This window comes from Girardinichthys multiradiatus, chromosome 10 (genome assembly GCF_021462225.1).
Source record: "Girardinichthys multiradiatus isolate DD_20200921_A chromosome 10, DD_fGirMul_XY1, whole genome shotgun sequence".
Classification (NCBI taxonomy): domain Eukaryota; kingdom Metazoa; phylum Chordata; class Actinopteri; order Cyprinodontiformes; family Goodeidae; genus Girardinichthys; species Girardinichthys multiradiatus.
In genome coordinates this window covers 13,947,394-13,972,614 of record NC_061803.1, presented here as the reverse complement: position 1 = coordinate 13,972,614, position 25,221 = coordinate 13,947,394, and the positions used below count along the sequence as shown (strand labels likewise).

At 38.6% G+C, this 25,221-nt stretch overlaps 1 protein-coding gene across 1 annotated transcript in view; it reads left to right on the top strand.

The window, feature by feature from the left end:
- The first annotated feature begins 4,268 nt into the window (after window positions 1–4,268).
- dock1 (dedicator of cytokinesis 1) overlaps window positions 4,269–25,221 on the top strand; it is a 308,112-nt gene continuing 287,159 nt past the window's right edge. Inside the window, exon 1 of the mRNA XM_047376374.1 lies at window positions 4,269–4,458. Within this exon, the coding sequence (XP_047232330.1) occupies window positions 4,416–4,458 (43 nt within the window). The 5' untranslated portion in view covers window positions 4,269–4,415. The remainder of the gene's footprint in view (window positions 4,459–25,221) is intronic.

Below are 25,221 nucleotides of genomic sequence, written 5' to 3'. Positions count from 1 at the left end.
GACTTGCAGCATTCCCTCCTCCTGGATGAGCATGTAGCAACAGTGGACAGTCTCTGGTGTTGACTTTGCAGCAATCCCTCATACTGAGCATGCATGTAGCGACAGTGGAGAGGAAAAACTCCCTTTTAACAGGAAGAAACCGCCAGCAGAACCAGGCTCAGTGTGAGCGGCCATCTGCCACGACCGACTGGGGGTTTGAGAGAACAGAGCAGAGACACAAAGAGAACAAAGAAGCACTGATCCAGGAGTACTTTCTATGGGAAGGAAAAGTAAATGTTAATGGATGTAGCTCCTTTAGTCGTTTCACCTAGAAGAAAGAACAGATAAACTCTGAGCCAGTTTTCAAGGTTAGAGTCTGAAAGAGAGCACATAGAGTTTGTTACAGTTAAGCTCAGTCAATCGCCATGTCTAGGAGAGAGAAAGGGTTAAACACTAAAAGACAGGGCTATGTGGATCATCGGTAGAGGTTGAGCATTAAGTTGTTGCCAGCAGAAGCTTGGACGATTCCCCTCTCCAGAAAGGTGTCACAGGTAGACACAGAGCCAGGCCAGGTGTAGCTTCTAGGAAGAGAAAAGAGAGAACAAAGTTAAAAGCTGAAATAACAGCAAATAATGCAAAATTGGAGAGTAGTGTGAGAATGTAACGAAGAGGGTGAAAGTGGTCATTATGTCCTCCAACAGCCTAAGCCTATAGCAGCATAACTACATAGATAGTTTCAGTTCAGATTATTTATTTAAACGGCGCTTATTTACAACAATGTCATCTCAAGGAATCCCACAAAGGGTCCCACTGATGGTCATTGTTATACTAAAAACCACAAGGATTGGGATACCTCCCTCTGTCAGACTGATTATAACCATCGGAAAAGAGAAGGGGTCACACAGGTAGCAGAAATGGAGGGTGTGTTTGCACCTCAACCATAACTGAGCCGGTTTAGGGTAAACCTGACTCCCCCTTACTCCAACCAACAGGGAGGGAGGAAGGCTCCCTCCCTGATAAACCAAGCCACTCTAACTATAAGCTTTATCAAAAAGGAGAGTTTTAAGCCTAGCCTTAAAAGGGATCCAAGAACAGTTGGATTAATATAGCACCACCAGTAAAGGTAAACATTATTTACACCTCTGGAAGAGGTAGTTTTAAAATTATTTTAATTCAACCAAGAAGTGTAATGACATTTGTTTTGTTTACATTTTAATAAAATAAGGCTTGTTGGGATGTATTTATCCAATTTTCAAAAATCCATATAAATGACATTACAGCAATAAAACCCCTTTTATAACTGTGGTATTTAAATGATTTGTCTTTGGTGGTTAGCTTGAAGTCTTTAATGTTGGTGTCATATTCACAGGGTTGTGTGCAGGTTTGTGTTTGCGTGTTTGTGTGTGTGCCTCACCTGCTCTAATTGCACAGTGTGACTTGAAGGGGTGTTCCAGCAGCTGGAGCGCGTTCGGGCCAATCAGTAGGAGCATAAAGAGGAGTGGATCCCCTGCGGCAGATGCCAGATTGTTCTAACTTGAGGAGTGGTAATCAGGCCTCCTTGTGCTTTGTTGCACTCTAACCAATATAACTTAGCTTACTTCTTGTGTCCTCCTTCCAAGAAGAAACACGTTCTCCAGTTCTCAGTCCTCCCTCTGCTCTTCAGTCCTCTGCCTCCTCATTTCTTGGTGTTTACTGGTGAACTCAGCTCTGGATCTCCTCCTTCTCCTCTGGCTGCTCCTTCCATGAGCCACTGCTTGTATCCTCCCATATGCCAACACCGTTTTTCACTTGCCTGTACACCTTCAACGCTTGACTGCTCCATCATCATCTCCTTCTTCCTCCTTGAACAATGAAAACAAACACCATCAGCAAACCACTCCACACACTACAATCTGTCAACCTCAACCACTGTGGATATACTCACATCTCTCCCCAAATCATTTTCGACTTTGTCAACAGTCCTAACTACCATCATCATATTAAATTAAACTTTTCTTCATTTTACAACCACCTTCCTCTCCTCTTCAGCGATTTCCTGGAACCCGCTCCCAAAACCTGGAAGAAACATTAACTTATCTGTTGTGTAAATAAACTGTTCAAACCTTCCTCAGTTGTCCATAGTTATATGTGCACAGGACAAGGGTCTCATTACAAATTTGAAATTTCAAATCATTTGGAAGATGTGATTCCCTCTGCTGGGAAGAACTCCATCACAATCTGGGTCATAAAGCTGAAAGACTTCAGTGAAGCATAGGCTGGAACCAGAAGAGCCATTCCTAATGCAAACCGGATGAATAAAGATGGATGAATGCTTACATTGACGAGTGTCGGAGCCAAAAAGACTACCTACAGAAGACAAAACTAATCTGAGCGAATATCTTTAAAAAATAAGAAGAAATCCAAAGACTCAACAAAGGACCTGGAAGACTCATCACCCTTCAATTGATCATGTGGGGTATTTCAAATTTCCATCTCATGACTCTTTGGGACATTGTTTGTAGCATATTACCATTATATATGTGTTATATTTGTTTTTTTTATATTCAGCTAAATAAATTGGAACGGTTTATATATTAAACAAGCTGCCAAGATAGTACATCAAGATCTACATCTAGTTTCTTGTCTGTTATTTGTAAACACTGGTTCACCTCGAACTGGCAACCTGTCCAGGATGTATTCAACCCCTCGCCCAATGACTACTGGAGATTGGCACGAATTATGTTATCTTTTGTGTTTTCATGGATCTAACCAAAGGAATAGGAAATAATTTTGTCATTGTGACAAGCTTCAAGTAAGTGCCTACAGATCAAGTTTAAATTTTTTTTTTTTAACTTGCCAAATTTTTTTGGCAAGTTGTCTTTTATGTGTTGACATAACCCTGGTTAATTGACTAACATTGATAGGCTTTTCTTGCTTAAATTATTTAATTTTAAAGGTTAAATTGGTAGAGAAGCAATCAAAATTCCTGTGTAAATGGTCATATACCAGACTAAAAAAGGAATGATGTATAGGTTAGTTTCCAAATTAAAAGATGAAAAAGCAGTTACGGTAATTGTAAGTGAAAGTTTCTAGTTACAAATATTTCAAGAAAATCGTCTGGCTCCTGTAAAACAGGCATTGCAATGAAAGTTGACTCTAGATTTTCTCAGTACATTTAGTAGTTTGTGTAATTTTATCATTTTTATGTCACAATGAAACACTGTCGCATATCATAGAAACAAAATAAGTAACACTAAAATCAAAAGTAATGAAAAAAAAAAACAATACACACTTCATAAAATATGAGGGTATTATAACAAACATTGAAAATTGTTTGTTTCCAGATGCTTAACTGTGTCACATTGATAAGTCAATCAAAGTAAATGGCAGACAATTTGTAAATAACTTTCCTCAATAAAGCCCAAAAGGTGGAAACATGACTTGACACAAACATTTAGATTTTTATTAATTAATTTCTTTAGTAATTACCTTAGTAGGTTTCCCTCCTGGTGAAGGTTGCCAATGACAGATATGTGTCAAGTCAGCAGTCTCTCCCATCATTAAGTAGGCCAAAACATAACATATATCTATTTCAAATCATGTTTATTTTGGTCTTATGTCATGTTGCTAATTTCTGAGAAACCGAATTTGGGAGCAACAGTAAATTCCCTTTTCTCCTTAACCAAGCTAAGATGCTTCTTTCTGACATTTTCGTTGCTTCAAGAGTGGCTCCAGTAGTTGTATTTCATGCCCTGCAAATGTCTCTGTGCGGTGGCTCTTGAAACACTGACTCTAGTTGCAGTCTACACTTTGTAACTCTCCCCAAAACTCTTAAATGGGCTTTGCATCACAATCCCCTCAAGGCTGCAGTTATCTATGGTGCTTGTGCATTTCTTTTCTAACACACTTTTTCCTTCCACTAAACCGTTCATTCACTTCCTTGGGCACAGCAGTGTTGGGTTAGGGTGACCCTTTGAGTCTATTTCTCCTGGTAGATTTGCATTGGTTGTAAGTCATGATTTTCAAAAGCATCGGTAATAAAAGCTTGAAATGTGTCACTTTAGGTGTAACTGAATGTAACTTTAACTGAATTCATAACGTTCCGATATTCGTATTTAGGGATGAAGTTGTAAATAATACTTCATGTCATCATCACTATTTTAAGATCAACAGTTATCTAATGTTCTCAGTTTCAGCCACAGTTTTCATAGCAGTACAAGTTGAGCAGGATGTCTTCTGAATGAACGCCTTCTGGATGAAAAAGTTGTGTTTCCTTCCTCCCCCTTGTGGAGCGTCCTGTCACTGGTGGAAAATGGCTGCTCGGAGCACCTCTCCAAAGCTCAGAGAAAACTGAGGGACAAAAGTCTGTTTTGTAGTCAAAAACCAAAGCTCATTTAACGCTTTTTAAACAGGCGATAAAGGACAAAACTCTAGGAAACCAAGCCTCGGGTCAGAGGATGTCTCGCTGGGTGCCTTCAAAGAAGGAAAAGTATGGAGTTGGTACGTAAGAAAAACTTGCATGCTCCCATCGCTAGCTCGCCCTAGCTTTCTGGTCTTCTCTCGGATTCGCTGAACAAGTTATAGGAAAAAAAAAAACTGTATTAGAAAGCGGCCGGCTGAATTTGTCTGAACTGGAGGAATGCAAATCATAGCAGTTGTCCCGCTAATTCGCCTGAAATGCAGAACAAGGATTGTGCGTCTTTTGTGAGGAAGTGTGCGGATTGGGAATCGTTAGTGGCGCGCCTAGTTTCAGCGTTGTTTCCTGTGTTGTGGGGCCTCAGTTTGTTACAAACCAACCATCAGGTCCAGGCTGCTCCTTATTTGTAGCTGTTTAGGTCTGTTGACTTACACACATGGCATATAGAGTTTGTGATTGCTCCTTTCATTTTTCGCGTGTTTGAAACTTGTCCCGAAAACGTGGCTCTTCTTTATAATACGTAGACTCATAATCGCAGAGTTTCTGCTGCATACGGTAGAGTCCAGCTAAAAAAAAAAAAAAAGGCCATGCCATGTATCACTTGTGTTTATGTAAATGGAAAAAGTCGTGATTTATTGCTGTGTTTATTGAGGTTTAGCTGTCAGCGCAGTGGCCAGAAACATACGCTTATTATAGGTTAAACTCATACAATAATACTACTTTTTCGGGAGTGGGCAACGTCATTAAAATGCAATAAAATGTAACTACATAAAATGTGTTTTTTTTCACAATTAGTCACGTTAAATCCACAGACGTATATATACGTGAATTCGGATTTTATGTAATGTTTATAATTGTAAAACTGACCTAAATTATACGTGCTTTTTTTTTTTTACAAAAAGGAAACGGCTAAATTCCACGTGGATCACCCAACTCAGTAAAATCCATTTAGAACCGTCTTTTGCTTCAGCTTTGCAAATCTTGAAATTGAAATGTTTTCCTGTTTTCAGTCAGATTGGAAGAGCATCTGTGAATCAATTTAAAAATCTTGCCACAGATTCTTAACTGGATTTAGGTCTGGACTTTGACTGGGCCGTCCTTAAGCTTGAATACGCTTTGATTTAAACCATTCGGTTCTCACTTTGTATGCTTAGGGTTTTAGTCCTGCTGGAATCTCTTGTTAGATTTCTTTCAGCCTCTAACAGGTTTGCCTTCATGATTGCCCCATATGTAGCTCCACCAATCTTCCTATCAACACTGACCCTCTTCCATGTCCCTTGCTGAAGAAAAGCAATCCCACAGCATGATGCTGCCACCACGTTTACTGTAAGGATGATGTAGTCAAGTTGTTGTGCCATGCTTTCGTCTCGACACTTTTCTATAAATGCAATGTTTGTATGGTGAAGAACTAATGGTTGTGGATCTCTGCAGCTCTTCTAGTTTTACCATGGACTTCTCGGCTGCTTCTCCGATAAATACTTGCCTTTTCTGGTCTGTCAGTTTAAGTGGATGGTTTGCAATTGTCTTATGCGCATTCCATTTTCAAATGATGGGTTAAACCGTGCTCTGAGTTCGTCTATCAGAGTAAGGCACTGCGTTGTGTCGGTGTGTCATATAAAATCCCAATAAAATACACTAAAGTGTGTGGTTGTAGCATGAGAGAATATGAAAAGGCATATCAGTATGTTTGCAGGGTACTAGGTTGTTAACACTGGGACATCATTGGGTTGATTCCTCATCAGTCAGCCAGCCAGCCTATTATCTAGGTATAAGGGAGTAGCAGCAGCGAGGAAGGTATTTTCTTTTTAATTGAGGGGGAATCTTAAAACAGGAAAAACCTGTCAAAGCATTCTAAGTTTAACAAGTCGTTAATCGTTGACAGTAGAAATGTAAAACGCTGATATAAAGTCAGAATACAATCAGAAATACCCTGTTAATTAACACACAGCCTGGAATTTATCAAGTTGTTCAGCTTTTTAGATTTTTAATTTTTTAAGACAATGTTCTCAGGTTCCACAGAACCCTGTTTTTCTATAGTGTTTCATTTAGTGGACACCCTAGTAAAAATGTATGAAAACATTGAAATAAATTAATTTATTATTACTGTAGCATAATTAGAAAGCTCCAATTTAACTTTAGTTCTGTGGGAAAAGTCCGTGGGTTGTTTTTAAGGAGATCGCTACAACGTCCTGGGCGCTTTCTTCAGCTAATTCCTCAATATTTAGGTCTCACAGGTGTGATTGCCATTGAAGAAGGTTGATTTTGTTAATGATGAACCATTTCTGTAGATTTGAACAGATGTTTTGCAGTATTTTTTTGCTAAAAGACCCAAAGGCAACAGTTTGTGATGCCATGTGCTCCTGACAAGGTTTGCATAGCGTTTGTAAGAAATACAGGTCCACATCAATATAGATCCCCTATACCAATACCTAATAGTAGGCATGAGAGGCTTTTCCATATAGAGTCATCCTAACCGCAAGGAGTGTTTATTGTGCTGAAAAGCTCAGCCCCAGTCTCAACTGACCAAAGCACAGAGTTACTACTTAAAACTACAAAAGTTTAAGTTTTTGTTGGTATGGCAGAAGAGACTTATTTTTTGGTATAAACAATCAGTTTGCATGTCATAGCATCTCATAGTTATTTTTCGGGATATGATGGCACCAACAGTTTTTGCTGCATTTCTGCAGCTTAGTGGGCAGAGGCTAAAAGAAATGGGTTTCTGTCTCATTGTAGTTATATAAAGGAATTGTAAGGGGTACAATTAATTGTGCCGTATGCGATTTTGTTAGAAAAACAACCATATCTTAACATTGTACTTCCTTCTTTTAATCAAAATAAGGGTTGTCCCATTAGGCCTCTGCAATAAAATGTGGATTATAATGCTTTTTATGCATTTAAAACAGGGCAGCCCATAAATGATCAGTGTTTCATTGGATGAAACACTGATGCTGCAAAGTAAATGGATTGCAAACTCTGCTTACATTGTCGGCAGCACTTAGCAATGAAGTGGGGTCAAAGGAGATAAAAAAATAGATTAACAGGATCAAAACTCTGGCAGTTTAAAGGGATATCAGGGCATCAGAGACTCAGGACCTAAACTGAACAAGGGGAGGTAGCATTTAGTTCAAAATCTCCTCAACTCTGGAATAAACTCCCAGAAAACCTGTGATTTGCAGAAACATTTGGCTATTTTTAGTCATGGCTGAATAATGTTTACTGTTTATTAACGACATAGCACTGAAACGACCCGTTTGACAGCTTCAAATTACTCTTTTATCTGTTGATTTCCATAACTTTGCCGTAATGTTTTTTTTGGAACAAAGGCCCACTTTTGACACTGTATATGACAGCATCCTTTTGTGATGGCCTCTATAGTATGTTGGTGCCAAAGGCGTTAATTTTTTGGATTGGTTTACTTATTTGACTGGAGTTTCTCAGCCCACAAGAGTGAATATTTGTCAGCTGTAGCACCACTTATATGTGGAGTTCCACAGAGCTCCATTTATACATGCTTGTCTCTTCATACAAGTTGCCATTGGGTTCTTTGGGAGGTATGGTATCACATTCATCTGCTTTGATGGTGATACTCAGAAGAATAATTGTAGTTTAGCGTTTTGGTGCAACTTTGTTTAAAATGCGATATAAATAAGGTTGACAGTAATGTTGAGCTTTCTAGGATGAAAAAGCATAAATGACTGGAACTAAAATATTGTAAATGGTCAAATAAAAACATGTCTCTTTATATTTTGATGTCATTTTATATATATATATATATATATATATATATGTGTATGTGTGTGTGTATATATATATATATTGACATTGACAATGTAATTTCTCCAGCTTCTCGTGCTGTTAATATACACTTAAAGTGTGTGTATTGTCCTCTGAATTGATGTTATAATCAACCCTACACTGTTTGCAGGAATATTCATGAAGGAAGAACCTCTTAAACCGTTCTGAGGAACGGAAAGATGGGCAGAAATGTTTACATCTATTATCTGAGAGAAGCATTGTTTAGTGTGTTCACTCCTGAAGGCCTTGTAAAAGCGAGTGTGTAATATGAGACTGAAATATTCTGTCAAATATTCCCAAAGTGGTATTACACATTTAAGCAATAGAGTTTATGAATTAAATCTGATTCTTCTGGGAATTCCACACGACATCCATGTCATATTTCCTGAAATCTTCATCCATTTGCACACATTTTCTGGTAACATTTGGTTCCACAACAGTGGTTATGTTTAGTGCTTCTACTATATGCCACTGCAGCCACACTGGGCTCTTTTAGTCTCCATTTGTGGAGGTTTGCAGCTGAAAGACAGGTGCTGATGGTGACTGATGGGTGATTTCAGCAGGTGAAACTAAACCTTTGACTAGAGCTTTTAAATGAGCTCCTGTGTTTTCAGTCGGGTTCGTGCTGCACTGAGTCTGTGTGCATCTCTGAAAATGAAGGCCTGATGCTAATGATTGTTCTCTCCATCCTCATATAAATTAAAAAGTTGAATTTCCCTCTAAAAATGTTGGAGACAGTTCTCACAGGGTTCACAGAATGCAGTCGTGAGATGTCTCATTAGATGAAAGAAAAGCTGCTGCCACATCATGGCTGGAGAGGATTGGTGGGGTGCACAGCTGATACACTTTTAATACTTCGCGTGTTGACCAAGGAGTGCTAATGAGCATTCTGTGAGGCCTCTGTGGCTGTCAGTGCTCACTCTGCATCTATTTCTGTTTCAGCAAAACTTTTTGTCTTGCCATTTAAACTTCTCTCATAATAAGCCAAATGGTTTTGTCGGTGAAGGTGCGAAAAAATTCCTTTTAAGTCATTTTGCAGATGTGCTGAAACTAAATGCTGCTGTCTAGAAAATGTAGAACGCTGATTATGAATAGGTCTATTATCACAGTGGTTTCAGAAGAGCCAGGAAAAACTTTATGAAATTGATTGACTTGATTTGCTTTGTTTTTGTCTGAAATAGTTAAATAGTTTGAGGTATGGGGCTGCATGGTGGTGCTGTTAGTAGCACTGTGGCCTTGCAGCAAGAAGGTCCTTGGTTCGACTCCTGCCCTGGGGTCTTTCTCCATAGAGTTTGCATGTTCTCCCTGTGCATCCGAGTACTCCGGCTTCCTCCTACAGTCCAAAAACATGACTGTTAGCTTAATTGGTCTCTCTAAACTGCCCTTAGGTATGAATGGATGTGTGCATGGTTGTTTGTCCTGTTTGTCTCTGTGTTGCCCTGCAATCGACTGGCAACCTGTCGAGGGTGTACCCCACTTCTCGCCCGTCGACCTGTAAAGGTAGGAACCGGTTCCCCTGTGACCTTGTAAGGAAGAAGCCGATATAGAAAATAAATGGATTTTGTGATATGGTTCACTTCTACATTTTTAGGTGTGCAAAAAGAAAAGGGACATTCTAGTGAGCACTGATCAAGAATCTTGTAAAGTTGTAAAAACAATGTAGGGTAATTCTTTTTCATTTGATTTTGTTTACAGATACATCTGTCCAGTAACCTGGAGGGTTTTACTTTATTTGGGGATTTTCAGTGGTACAGGGAAACAACTCTTGTTAGTTATGCTATGATAAACATCTAAGACACTTTAATTTTAAGTTATCCCTAAAGTATTTTGTTGGTATTTATTATTCCAAAAGGGCAATCAAATAGGCTACAATCAGTACTATTAACTATTCATGTTTTTTGTAGGATTGCTGTTTGTCAAGTTGCTAATTAGGCTTAAGCTTTTTGTTTTTTTGCAGTGGTGATCAACAGTTTGACAGATGAGTCTAGGTTGGAGTCTCCATCACATTAAGCTGTTTGCAGGGGACTTTGTGATCTGTAATGAAAGTAGGGAGCAGATGGACGGGAGCTTGGAGATGTGGAGGTTTGCACTGTTAAAAGAAATGAAGGGGAGTAAAATATAGACAGAATACAAGTGTGTGAATAAGAGAATGGCAGGTGGAACAATGAAGCTCCATGAAGTAGACTTATTGAAAGTGAGTGAGTCGAAGTCCTTGGGGCAACCATCCAAATGAAGGGGAACTATACAAGATGAGGAAGAGAAGGCAAGAAGGAAGCAGTGGATCGAGACGAGTGCCAGGGGTGAATTGTGACAGAGGGATAGCTGCTGGTGAAGATTTTTATGATTTATAGTTTCTTATGATGAAACTGAGGTGGAGTTGAAAGAATATATTAAGACTTTCATTGGATGTGGAAAAAAATGGACAGGATTAGAAATTAGCATGTTAGAGGGAGAGCATAGGTTTAGCAGTTCTGCCCACGGTTGGTATTAGTGGAAATAACAAAATATGTTGAATATGGAGCTGCCAGGGAAAAGAAAGGAAAAATGGAGAGCAGCCAAAGGAATAAAGAAACTACAGACAGAGCTTAGATAGGTGACATATGCCACTAGTGAGTTTCTTTCCTCCACCAAGTGAATATACATAGCACATAAAACATTATAGCCAACCAAATATTGGACCCAAGCAGTCCTTTATAACTACATTATGTATTCTGATATTGCAATGACATATAAGAATTGATATATTGTGCAGCCATACTTTTAAACCTATGGGTGCATTGCTCATAAAATCTTTCACGTCTTAACAAAAGCACCAGTTGCTGTATTCCACTCTTTTCCTTGTTTTGAAAAAGAAACTACTACTATATATTTTAGGGCTGCAGCCAATTTTTATAATCGAGTATAGGGGTGAACCGATTGCAGTTTTCTGGCCGATCTTTAAATAGCCTGACCTGCAGATTCCTATTTTGGCCGATACCGATTTTTAAAATTTGTTTTATTTAACTGACACTTTCCACGTGTTTTAAGATCACAATAGACTTTTAATGTTCCAATCTTATTTTATTAACAATGATCAATACCCGCTAGATTTGTCTCTGGTTAACTTTAGCGACAAAGTTAAGTTCCTAAGTTGGCATCAATGGGGTGTCTATTGTAAGCCACGCTTCGATCGCCCAGCTGAGTGTTCTATCGTTTAGTCGAGTAATCGGATAAAAAAATTGACACATTCTACATTTTTCATTTGGCTACTTTTTAATTTAAATACTCAAACTTATTTTACAAGTTATAGAAATGCATAAAAGAGAAAAATGCAAGTAAATGAATAATTTGATTCCTTTTAAAAAACATTTTAATGCTTAAAATACAATAACATACCCTGTCTTTAGTGTACACCTGAACATTTGTAGCAAAGAAGGTACCTGCAGCTAAACAAAACGTTTTGACATCAACATGTCAAACGCTCAGCCCTCTCTGGTTGACTGAACATCAATACAGAGCTATCTGCCTCTGTAGTGAAAATGATCACAAACATAAAAGTGCATAAAGTGTCACGTGCATATTGCATTCTGGATTTTTAAAGAGATTTGCTTTCAAAGAGCATAATGTTATTGCTTTTATGTGCAAGAGAAATCGTGTTAGCCCGACTATATTTAGAGCCTATTTATTAGGTTGTTTTTGTCCATTTATCAAAATTAAAACGGCAACAAATACATTTTTATACCTGTAACAATCAACATGTCATATTAATTTACCAGCGGTGAAAAAAAGTTTTGCTTTTCTGTTTTAACGAAAAGCAATTAGAATATGTTCTAAATTTTTATTGTAGGTTTTTGTGTAATACTATGAACATGTTTAGTTTTGTTAGTGTCTCATACATTAACATGGATGGGGTGGAACTTAAAACTTCTGCTTGGGAGAGTCTTCGTAGAGGTTTGTTGAATTCATTTTTTCTTTTTGAGATCATGAAAGACAAGGAACGACGGCCCTTCGTCAAAAAGAAGTTACTGGTTTGACCTTGAGGTAATTTGACTTAACAGATTTTAATTTTCTTGACAAATTCCAAACAGCTAAGCATAAATTAGGGAGATCAGGGTTTTTGAAATGTAGGTTTTCTTTTAGCATCCCTAAAATGACTCAACAAGACCCCCGGGGAAATTTGTCTTGCCATGTTGAGCTTCTGGGATAAATTTACCAGAAATAATTTTTGATGCTAATTTCAAATGTTGCCTCATTAATTCTGTTTCATTAGGATGTTGCTGTTCCTTAAGAGAGACTTCAGAGAGTTGTAGTTCTCGAAGGGAACCCAGGGAATGCTTAAAGATTTAACTGAGTCAACACATCAGTTGTGAGACTTTAGCAAAGATTGCCCGTGAGAAATATCCTTCACTTGTTCTCTTCTCTCTGAAGTTTGACTCTAGGAAAGCTATTAAAATTCCATCTCAGAACAGGAAATGCTGTTTTTTTCACCACCATTTAAGGTTTAGTCTAGGAGGAAATGCTTCCTGGGGGTCAGATCACACAGTGGCAGCTTATCTAAAAGGACAGTTGGTCACACAAAAATACTCACTTGGCTCTAAATTTCGGCAACCTTGTTGCAGTGATTCCCATTTTCAAACTGGTCAGGCTGCAGACAGATGGCCAGGAAGCCGACAACTTCAGAGAGCTCTCACTCAGAACAGGTTAGTGCTGAGTGACACATTGGGAGCAGAAAACAGAGACGCAGTCGTTCCGTCTCTTGAATCGAGCCAAAAGTAATTTGTAAAGGCTGTGCCCAACATTGAAAAAAATAAAATAAAAATAAATAAATAAAGGCCTCCCAACTCCAGTGTGCAGTAAGCTAACAAATGTGGCTGCAATTGAAGCACAGTCTAAGCCACTTACTTAAATTGCTACCATATGTGTTTTAAATTGCACACCTTGGCTCTTATTCTTCTCTGCAGCCCTGAGTGGAGCGGTTTGGTGTAAAATATTTTTTCCTATCTTTATTAGGCTGCTTTTCACAATTTGCTTATCTCAGGGTAAAATCAGTATGGAATAGACATCCCCTGCCTGTTGCTCCCACTACTTGTCAGTAGGCTACTAAACATATCCCTCACTCAATTACATTTTTTGAAAACTTAAGGAAGTCTCCTCCATCACATCTTTTCAGTTGCCCAAATATATTCTACACCATAACCTCTTGAAAACAATTTTCTCATGTTAATGTACAGGGCTGTGAAAAAGTATTCCCTTCCTTACAGATTTCTTTTGCTTTTTCTTTTTTCTGACTCCCAAAAGTTTGAGATCCTCAGATACATTTTTAGTGGTATTTTAAGAAAGATTAGTAAATACAAAAATTGGTTGTCAGGTTATCAGGCAAGAAAAACTGTCCTTGTTAATTTAAAAATGAACTGTAATTAAGAAAGTTTTTTTGGTTCACTTTTACTAGCCACACCCAGGCCTGATAGCTTCTTGACCTGTAGAATCAAGAAGTCATTTAAATAGAACCTCTCTGACAACATAAAGTAGGGTAATGGCTCTCAAAAACCAAACCCTTAGTCGTTAGAGTCCCACTAGAAAGAAGTCCAACACCAGATGAAAAGTAATTGACACCAGTCAGTCTGGAAAGGCTTAAAAAGCCTTTTCCAAGGCTTGGGGACTCCAGAGAAACACTGTGAGAGCTGTTATCCACAAATTGAGAAGTTGGTGAACCTTCTCTGGAGTGGCTATCTCACCACAATTTCATCAAGAGCACATCAATAACTCATATAAATAAGACTCTTAGTAAGTATTCTGTGGACTCAAGCGACAAAAGTGGAATTTTTTGGAAGGTATGCATCTTCTTAGATCTGGGCCCATATTCTCAAAGATTTTCAGAGTCCTCTGAGAGAGCTCCTATCTTAGCCTAAAAATTCCTGCCAAGGAACTACTCTGAGCGAGGAGACGACAGAAATTCCTATCTTAGTGAAGAGGTGAGGTTGACCCCGTTGCTAGGTGTGACGCTGTCTTCTAAAAGCTTATTGGTTGTTGCAACAGACAAAAAAAAAACAATAAATGCGCTCCTAGTAATCAGTGGAGAGAAATTAACCGATCATGGAATTTAGACTGGATTAAGAAATGTGTCATGATGACAAAACTTAGCAAAATAAATGAACTGTTACACAGCATCAAAATGTTTGAACCTTGTTTAAATTCTCATCATTATTTTGATTTGCTTATTATTATGTTTACTCACCATGTTGGTCATTTCCTACCTCATCTATTTCAGAATCAGAATCAGCTTTATTGCCAAGTTCGTGCATACAAACAAGGAATTTGACTCCGGTACACTTTGCTCTTTTGTTCTGTTTTTGCATTACAGAATATACAAATTTACAATATACAATGTACAATGCAATATTCTGCATTACAGAATATACAAATTTACAACTTACAATGTACAATATACACATATCTAATGGAAAAGGTGCATTTGCAACATCTGTATGCTGTTGTTTTGTACTCTATTGAATGTTCATCAGAGAAACAGCCTGGGGGAAGAAACTGTCTCTGTGGCGGCTGGTTTTAGTGAACAGTGCTCTATAGCGGCGGCCTGAAGGTAAAACTCTAAACAGTTTATGTGCAGGGTGTGTGGGGTCTGCAGAGATTTTGGCAGCTCTTTTCCTGACCCTAGACCTGTATAAGTCCTGGATGGAGGGAAGGTCAGCCCTGATTATTCTCTCCGCATTCCTGATTATTCGTTGCAGTCTGGACCTGTCCTGTTTTGTGGATGAGCCAAACCACACTGAGATGGATGAAGACAGGACAGACTGAATGATGGCAGTGTAGAAGATGACCAGCAGCTCCTGTGGAAGGTTGAACTTCTTGAGTTGCCTCAGGAAGTACAGTCTCTGCTGGGCCTTCTTTCGAACAGTGTCTATGTGCGAAGACCATCTCAGGTCCTCAGAGATGGTGGTTCCTAAGAACCTGAAGTGGTCCACGGCCCATACAGTGTTGTTGAGGATGGTGAGGGGGGTGTATGGGGGGGTGGTGTTCTCCGAAAGTCCACCACCATTTCCACAGTCTTGAGTGGGTTCAGTTCAAGGTAGTTCCGACCGCACCAGTGTATCAGCTGATCCACCTGCTGTCTGTATGCAGACTCATCACCGTCCTGGAACAGTCCAATGACAATGGTGTCGTCTGCAAACTTAAGGAGTTTCACGGACAAGTCCGATGAGGTGCAGTCATTTGTGTACAGAGAGAAGAGGAGTGGGGATAGAACACAGCCCTGGGGGGCACCAGTACTTATTGATCTGGATCGGGAGAAGATGCTCCCCAGTCTCACCTGCTGCTGTCGGTCCGTCAGGAAGCTGTTGATCCACTGACAGGTGGAGGCTGGGACGTTGAGCTGTGTGAGCTTCTGGTGGAGGATGTCTGGTATGATGGTGTTGAAGGCCGAGCTGAAGTCTACAAACAGGATCCTGGCGTACGTCCCTGGGTGGTCGAGGTGTCGCAGGATGAAGTGTAGACCTAAGTTAACAGCATCATCTGCCGACCCGTTTGCTCGGTAAGCAAATTGCAGGGGGTCCAGCAGGGGACCTGTGATGTCTTTCAGGTGCTTCAACACCAGCCGCTCAAAGGATTTCATGACCACAGACGTCAGGGCTACAGGCCTGTAGTCATTTAATCCTACGATGGTGGATTTCTTGGGAAACGGGATGATGGTGGATCGTTTGAGGCAGGAGGTGACCTCACATTTCTCCAGTGACTTGTTGAAGATCCTTTTGAGGATCGGAGCAAGTTGATGTGCGCAGGCTTTCAGACATGATGGGGAGACGTTATCAGGTCCTCCAGTTTTCTTTGTTTTCATGCGCTGAAAGAGCCTGTTTACATCTTCCTCGGAGATCTTTAGTGCAGGCAGAGAATCTGATGGTGGGGGGTTGGTTGCTTTATGGGAGAAATTTGTTCCTGAATGGGATGTAGAGGGGATGATTTGAGGTGTGAATGGCTTCTTGTCATGTCTGCAGTACGAAGCTCCGAGGCTGCCATCGTCGGCGCCATCTTGGTAAATATATAAATTTGACATTAATGTGGAGACTAACCTGTCGGCATTTTCAGCTAGCATTGTGATGATGTTTCCTTCGGCAAGGTTGGTTTGGATAGCTTCTTTCCCTCAATATATGAAATCATCGCTTGACAATTGCATTTTGCATTTACTCAGGTTATCCTTGTCCGATAATAAAATTAGTTTGATTATCTGAAACATTTTATTTTAGTGGCTACAACCAAAAAACTGAAAAGGAGCTGTTTTAACAGCATCATAAACATCATTTATATTTTATAATATAAAGATTTAGATTTTTGTGCAAATAATGTCATCCAGCACTTTTGGACATGGTTATCATTACCATTAGAATCTCACATTGGCTCATCCCTAATATGGAAGACGAAATGGTGATGAAAGCAATCCCTGCTGCAGTCTATTGAAATCACATCTAACAACAACACGACAACAGCTTCAGCAACACTGCAGCTTTCAAAGAAACTCCCTCGATTTCCCTCTTTCTCTGAATAAACGTTAAAAAGACAGGACACGATAATGCTCAGCTTTTTCTAAGAGCTTTCTTAAAGAGCTGATTACGAGGTAGGATATGTAGTGAACACTAGAAGGACACTTTTCGTCTTATCTTTTCAAAGTGGTTATGGAGTTTGCCCCATGATATTTCTGAATATGCAAAAAATGCACAGAGCTGTGTGGTGGTCTCTTTATTTGTCTCACAAATCCTTCCTTTTTGGTGTCGTGCCCCACAGCTGTGTCACTTGATAAGTGGGAAGTGTGCAACTGTCTCCTCCCTTGGCAGTAACCCAGAATCAGAATACTCTGCTAACACCTTTAATTCCAATTTTAAGTGTTTGTGCATCACAGAGTTAAATCATTTGTTTTCGCATGCATGCTGAAAGCTCAATCCATCCTCAACCTGAGACCTCAGCTCATTCAGGTCTATTTTTCTACTTCATTTAACACACCAGGGCTGCAGTTATTGAGCAGATTTGTAAAAATAAGTCTTCTTTTTGTGAGTCACCTCAATGGTATCTGTCTACTAGTAGGCATGGGCCAGAATGAGATTCTCCTGGTAGGATAACCTTGAGTTAAACTACTACAGTATCATGATTTCTACACGTTTAAAATTGTATAAAATCAACTAATTAGTTTTATTTAAAACTGTTTTGTTAATGTCTGCCTTAATTGAATGGCATGTTTTCTTGTCTTTACTATTTTGAAAGGTTGCTAAACGAGATGATTGTCTGTGTCACGTCATATTTATACCCGAGGGAAACAAGAATGGATTATTTACTCTAATCAGTTTACATAGATAAGGTGTTAACCGCTTCAGTTATATTTTATAGGGACTGTTAAGAGTGCTAGCAATTGTAACACCAATGATTTTGTTAAAAACTTATTTTATTAATGTGGGATTTTTCCCCCACTGAATAAATGTACTTGCATTAAAGTTGAATTTTTGTGGAAATTTTGAGTGCTTTAGGTTTTGCACATCTGTACTAATAGGTGACTATGAGTGTGGAGGGTGCTGGACATTGAATGCTAAAACCTACTTTTTAGAAATAAATTCAACTGGAGTAGAATTGACAACTTTGAATGCTTGAAAAAATATATTGTATGTATTGTAAATACATATTGTAAATATTGTAAATGTATTATTTAGCTAAATCAAGTAATATTTCAGCTAATATATAGAAGCAGTAGTTAGTTTATGTTGCAGTTTTTTGCAGTGAAATAACAAAAGATGCACCAATAAGTCTATTCCTGCCAATTCTGTTTTCTTTACATTCTGACCTGTGATTGCAATTAATTTTATTTTCCGAGGACTATGACAAATAAAATAAAACTGAGAAGCTGCAGGTTCCATAATAGTGATATTAGTTTTGAATGTAACTGAAATGATGTTTACAAGCTTATCTCCATTAATTTTGTTCGTAATCTTTATTTTTTTTATTAGACAAACAAAATAATCTATTCTAGTACATGCTATTGCCTGATGCGTTTATAGGCGAAAATTGTGTTAGTTCTTACTTTTGATGCATTTAATGAAATAGGACTTTTTTGGTATTTGACTTCTTCAGTCCTGATCAGTGCCGATTAATTGCAATTTAAAAAAAAGAACTTTTTTGTTTTGTTTCGTGCAATTCTTAAAATAGCCATAAGAAAATAAATATGAAGGTAATCTTTAGAATCTATATTTAACCATTAATTAGATGCTTCTAATTTATCTTAGCAAAAAACTCCAGACATTATTCTCTTCTTTTCCCTTTGGAGGTCAGTATGACTTTGCTGTTTATTCATTCTGAAAGGGAATCGTATATTAACTGTGGGTCGTGTTGCAGTTCTAATAGTACAGCTCCCAGTGGCCTGCTGTGAGATGGTGGCTAAGACAAATGACCGCTGGCCTATTTAATAAGTGCATAGGTAAGTGCTTCCACAGTATTTCATCTTGGCTCAAGACTGAGACAAACCTGGATCACTTTTGTGTCCTGCTTCAAAAGTCGGGAGTGTGTGTATATGTAAATGTATGTACCTTTATGTTACAACCTAAAATGTGACAACCTATGGTGATTTCAGCAAACCTTCATCACAGTGAGATGAAAGCAAAAGACATGTTCTACTTTCTTTAGGTAAACTAATAAAAGCATCACAGTTCCTTTAAATGTTTATGTCACTGGCCGTCTCGGTGGCGGACGCTGTATTACTTCTTAGTAGTTGTGGTTAAAGTTAACACTTGTAGGTTTGTTACCTTTTATGACAACAACAAAGGGCGCTGTGTTCCTTTTTGTCAGCGTAACAAATGCAGTGAGACATAAAGTCACTGAGACATGTGGGCTGTCCTTCCCACTCGGTAGGTAGACGGGTGTTCTCCCTGGTATCCTTGGCATTGATTGTGGGCATTCCAGGCAGCTTGGGCCTTTGTCTGAAGTGAATCCTGCTGCGCTGCTTTGGCTTTCTTGACAGATGGTTAATGTTGTGTAACACGTCAAAGTGAAACAAAGGTCACTGATGCAGACATGTGCTGTTACATAATTTAGATTCAGCTATCTCAGATTAGTATTCGAGAACCTTCAGGCAGGCGACGCCTTCAGTTACTGCACAGCTAAATTAAAACACATTGTGTGGTGTGGGGAGAAAACTATAGTCAGCTATTCATTTAGTAAAAAATTGAAACAAAGGTTGTGTGGCTTCCGCAATAGTCTTTCAACCTAATGTTTTTTTTTATTACATATTAATCTCAACAAATAGTCTTCCAGTTTGCTCAAATGGTGCATTTGTACTTTTTTCAGTTTTCGTAATTATCACACAGGAAAGTAACGCCCTGAAGTGTGGAAGTTGTTACTGTCGGAAGACTTAAAGTTAGTAATTTTAGTATCGCTGATGTGTTTTAAATATGAAGCCAGATGAAGCACAGAGATGTAAAACACTACTTGAAAATAAATATCTCTGATATTATGAGTAATGTCTGTGCTTCATTTAAGCTGCTGGACAGAGCAAGACTTAAAGCTGATAAAAGAAAGGCTGAACTGTGCAGCAAAGTTGCTCTGTTTTATCCTTTTTAACTTTCAGTCTATATCTGTCATAGAACATGCTGAACCTAGATAGGTTGACAGCCTTTTGGAAATCTCATAGCTAAGGAACGATCCACATTCTCTAGGCAACGCACATGGAAACTACTGTTGAAGTGACTATGCTAATTTCTAATATAAATTACAGAAGATTAGGTTTAAAATGGCTAATGATATTTTATTTGTTTAAAAATAATGAAACCCTGTTTTACAACGACCCATTTGAAAGCAGTTTTTCAACCTTAAAAATTTTTAGCTTTGTTTACGATATATTGAAATGGGCTAAGATCAGCGTTGGCAGCTTTGCATAACTGAAATAGACCGATAGTGGCGTCTCTGAATGTCACATTTGGTCATTATATTATCTATCCTGTTAAAAGCAGATGGCCATGTTTCCTATGTAGTGACCTTTGTTGATTAAGTACTCCGAGAACCTTTGCTACTGTTATCAAGGTAATATAAAACACTCTGTCAGCCTTTCCAATTAGTAGTTAAGTAGTCAGTTTGGCCTTTTTGTGAGTCTTTGTTAGCATTACTCATAATGGAAACGAAGGATTTGAGTAGCCCTGCTTAGAGATGTTTAATTAGCCTCAGATGTTTCTGTCATTTTTATGTCTTATTTAAAAGAAGGTGTAATGCCCTCCACAATTATTGCCCTAAAATTTGTTGTCACGCAGACTTTGTGACTGGCATTTGCCACTATTTGCTGCAAGTCTCCTAACAGTGGGATCCTAAAAGTTACCTGTGTCATAACTTCTCAGTTAGTCCTAGTTGGAACCATTAAACTCTTCTTTGCACTGATCTGGTAATACTGGCAACATAAAATGATTTGCATCTTTTAAATTTGTTGTAGCTTACTGAATTTTAAGTTACATTTTAAAGACTTACATATTCTCTTTACAAAAGCTTATACTATAGATATGTTTTGCATGTACCTATGCAGAAATCTCCAGTCACTTCAGTTACTCTTCAGCAGGCTGTAAAACCTGACCTGTAGAAAAATACGCAGTAAATACCACACAGTTGTTATTTATTAAACAAAGAAGCTAAATCTTTTTTAGTCTTGTTCTCATGAACCCAGGTCGTGCGTCATCCGGTCTCCAGATCCCAATGTATTGTTACAGCTCTACTGAAAACCAAGATCAGCAGTTTTCTGGAAGGGATAAAAGACCAGCATGCTAACTGGCTTTGAATACAAGATCCTCAGCTCAGGTTGTTCTCATTAACAACTTTTAGCTGACCATTTCAGCTGAACCTTTTTTTGATCAGCGTTGAGCTTTCAGCTGAGGTTATGATGTGGCAAACCTTCACTGGGTGAGCTTACACTGAATGACTGGTTTTGTTGGTCGAGCAGGGTCCAAAATGGCCTGCTTTGTGACAAATTCACTTCAGTAGCACTTAAAAAGGCTAAACCTAGCTGTTAGCTGTTGGCAGGTGGAAATAGGAAAGTATGCAGGCCTTAAATGTAATCGCCAATGTCATCAACATGCACGATGTTATAAACTCTTCACTCAACCTGTTTATTTTCCTTAAATAAATGTCAGGTAGATTTTCTTGTTATTATATTGTATTGGCTTTTATTCCTGTAATCTAATACTCAGATTCATGCATAACAAAAATCACAGGGCTCAGCAGCACTGAAGCTGCTCAGATTATACAAATGTCAACCCTAATATTAGCAGCAGTCTATATTAATGTTGCATTTGTCACCTTTAAAATGTCCCAACGGTTGTTGTCGAGACTTGTAATTGAGGTGTCAGTCATTGATTGTGGTTGCAGACGGGCTCGGGATGCCTGCGTGCAGCAGGAGACAGCCCTTCACGAAGCCTGGCATTTGATGAAATGGCCTTTTGTGTGTTTTTCTATATGTGTGTGCATGTCTGCCTAGCCTAAATACTTGATAAAATCAGAACCTTGCAGCTTTGAGACTTCAGAGTCAGTTTGAGATACCAGTGACTGGCAGGTCCACTTTGTGAACAACCTTTTGGGACTAAGATGAAGTCATCTCGCAGGTGTCCCTGACATCTAAGCATAATTTTACTACAGCACTCTTAACACCCAGCTGCTTTTGCAATTAGTTTTTGTGCCTTACCCTCATTGTAAACGATGTCAGTGGCTATCTGCTCAACAACAGATGTAACATGGCAATAACATTACTTCTCTGTATTTAAATGATTATCTTTTGTCTTTTGTGACGATCTAATTTTCTGTAAAAATGAATGTACTGGTTTGTCCTTAGCACTTAAGCAAGGCAAAGCAAGTTTACTTGTAGAGCACATTTCAGCGACACGGTAATTTAAAGTGCTTTACATAACGAAAACACAAGAAAAAATGTACAAAGTACAAAAAGCACATGAATACATCACTCTACGTGTAATGAATCTGTGTAGACTTTCACTTAGTAGCATGTAGCATGAGTTAGTAGCATGGCTGGTGTTATTGTCAGGTGCTTGAGCTCTGTGTTTATTTAAGCAGCTCTTGTAAAATGCAAGGAGAGCACAGTCATCGTTAATTTCAGCTTCTCAAGCCCAAATTAATGTTAAACCCAAGTGAACCATTAGTTCTTTGTTTCCTCCGGGTGACCAACCCACCTGCCCTGAGTGAGAAAGAGCTCCAGTGGATTATAATGTTGGTTAATTACCCTCAGCTATTCCAGCAATTAAATTTTACATGTGTGATCAGCCTTTAAAATTCAGCAGAGGTGTGCTAACATTGAAGCAACATTAGAGCTTAGTATTAGTGTTACTTTGTTTACTTGGGTCACAATTGTCTTTGGAAGGCTCCTTCTTTGTTGCACCCATGTCTTTAAGGAATGTTTGTGACATATTTTACAGTAATACACAGCCACCGCATTGTGATTATAAATAGCAGCGTAAGGAAGAGGTTGCGAGCCTTTCCTGTTGTCAGTCTGCGCCTCTAATTGCAGCAGATGTGAAGTGCTAAAAGTTCAGTGTCACATTGATGAAGTCACTGCTGGCAGAGTGTCAGCAAATATTTTGAAGTGAAAACTTGCTGAGTCAATTCAAGCGTTTCTCTAAAGGTTCGGAGGTAATTATGAGCTCATTAGCCCTGTTGCACAAGATTTGGAATGCAGAGCAAGAAATACAGGTTGTTTTTTTGCTGTGCAAAAGATGATTTGTCATTCTTTGCATTGACGTATTCTACGTTTTCAACAAGTCCTGCAAAAATGCGTGCCATTAAGTAGTGCCATGCAAAAGTAGACACACCCCTTGAATTTTTTCTACTTTAGAACACTAAGCAAAAGTATTTCTGCAGCGGTTACTCATTCTGCAGTTTTGGATTTGTGTGCAAAGTGCATGCTGAGTTGCTTCACAGAGCCAGCACAGATACTCAGATGCTCCCACAAATAACACTAGACCACTGTGTTGGAAATTCTCTGTGAAAGGCTTTGCTCAGTGCTCTGTAAAGAGCTTGGATCTGCTCTTTCTCTCGCTCCCTGTTGTACTCAGCAGATGATTTTCAATTAAAGCTCAACAGAAGCAATAGAAGTAAAGTTATTGCCCTGCCGTATTGTACCCACAGGCCTCTGCAGGGGCTTGGTGAATGGTAGGAAGTTGTGCCAAAAGGCATTACTGATTTTGGCATCTCGATCTGGATCTTAGTTGTTTTTTTTACCACCTGCTCCGCTCTTTGCAGGTCTTATCTCTTCACACATCGCAAAACTCCTTTCCTTTCAGGAAAAAATAAAGTTTTACTGTCTTCCCATTTCTTGTATTTTTTTTTCTCTACTAGACGTATTGTTAAACTTCCTACAGGCATAAAAAGCATCAGTGTTTCCTTCTGGTGTACTGGAAGGACCCCATCTATTGTGATACAACCATTTATTCAGCAGCATTTCTTCCATTTTTAGCAAGAGCAACAATGTGGTTCTAACCCAGTGAGGGGAAAAAAAACTGTGGCTTTCTCTGTATAGCAGCTCAGCTACACTGGTATTAATTTCAGTTTAATTACAATGGCATTATCTCCAGTTTCCAACTGCAGACAAAGCTAAAATGATGCTGTGTATAATTGGTCTAAGAGGAAATGGGTTTGTTTTGTTGGTATTCTCCTGTTTTCTGACATCGCTGTCTGAGTTTCCCTCTAAATTAGAACCATCAGACTTCAGTCTGAATGCTTAAACCTCTTATTAAACCTTATTAGAGAGGAACTTGAAATAATTATACTTTCCTGCTTTGTAAGCTCGCCTCTATCTGAGTGCCATAAAGTTGTTGCATGGCTGATTGTCTTCTCTCACATTGCTTGCCCCTGCTCTTGCTAATGCATATATTTGGATATTTTAAAGGGAATTACATTGCATTATATCTTTAATAACATTCATTCATTTCATTGTTTATACTGAGATTTTCAGTGCAAAAATCATGAAATAAAAACAACAACGTAAACCTTTGACCTTTTCTGACTAGCTCACACTTTCAGGGATACACCAGAATTCAGAGATACAAATACCTAACCTGAAGGTTGTTATTTTCAACATCAGCAAGATGTTTCAAAATGAAGCCAATTGAAAATGCTCAGAATATAAATAATTCATAAGGCTTTAAAACTATTTAAAAAGCTTTACAAAACCAGAGACTGGCTATCGGCCACAAAACCCTGATCGTAGCATTGCTGTGGTAGTTATTATGTGTGCTTATACATGCTAAATCCTGTCCATGGTCACAATGAGGCCGAAATCTGTTCTAGCAGTAATTGGGCAAAGTGAGGGCAATGTTATGGACAGGTCGCCGGTCCATTCCAGAGCACCACGGAGACACCTAATCACGGACAACGTAAGCTGCGTTGACATGGACAGAAACCAGTGGACCTGAAGGAAACCTCTTCATGAATTAGGCAGAACAGGTACCAACTACTGTGCAGCCTTCCTCAACTACACTTTACAAATATTTTTTAAAGAGGTGTCTGAAAAAAGACAGAAAGTAAAGACTATTTTAATGTAGTCCATATTTTAAAGTCTTTACATTTTTTAATTGAGATTTTCATTCTAGAAATTCCTCGACAAATTGTTTGGGACTTAATTAGTTTTTGAAGCAATCATTAAGGATATGTTATTTTTTCTGTAAGTTGGTATGTCAGTTGTTATTGCTTCTTTTCAGCAGAATTATTGAGAAAAGGTTTTAAATCTTTATTGTGGAATATGCTATACAATAAAGTAATAACGTTACGAAGCCTCATGTCAGTGAATAGTAAGCAGTCTGGCTTGTCACTTAAAGTAAGATATAACTTTAGGTGATACAGTTTTTTCTCTGTAACGTGTGTCTGTGGAACTCCTCTCTGATAACTCGTCCTTCTTTCCTCTGAGAGCTGAAATGCAGCTGGAGTGGAATAATCATCCTCTATTCATTCTTGCTGCTCAGAGAAGGGTGTTCTCAGTCCACTCTATACTTGTTAAAATCCTCCTCTTTAAAGCTAAGCACTGTATTAAATCTATATTCCCTTCCTCA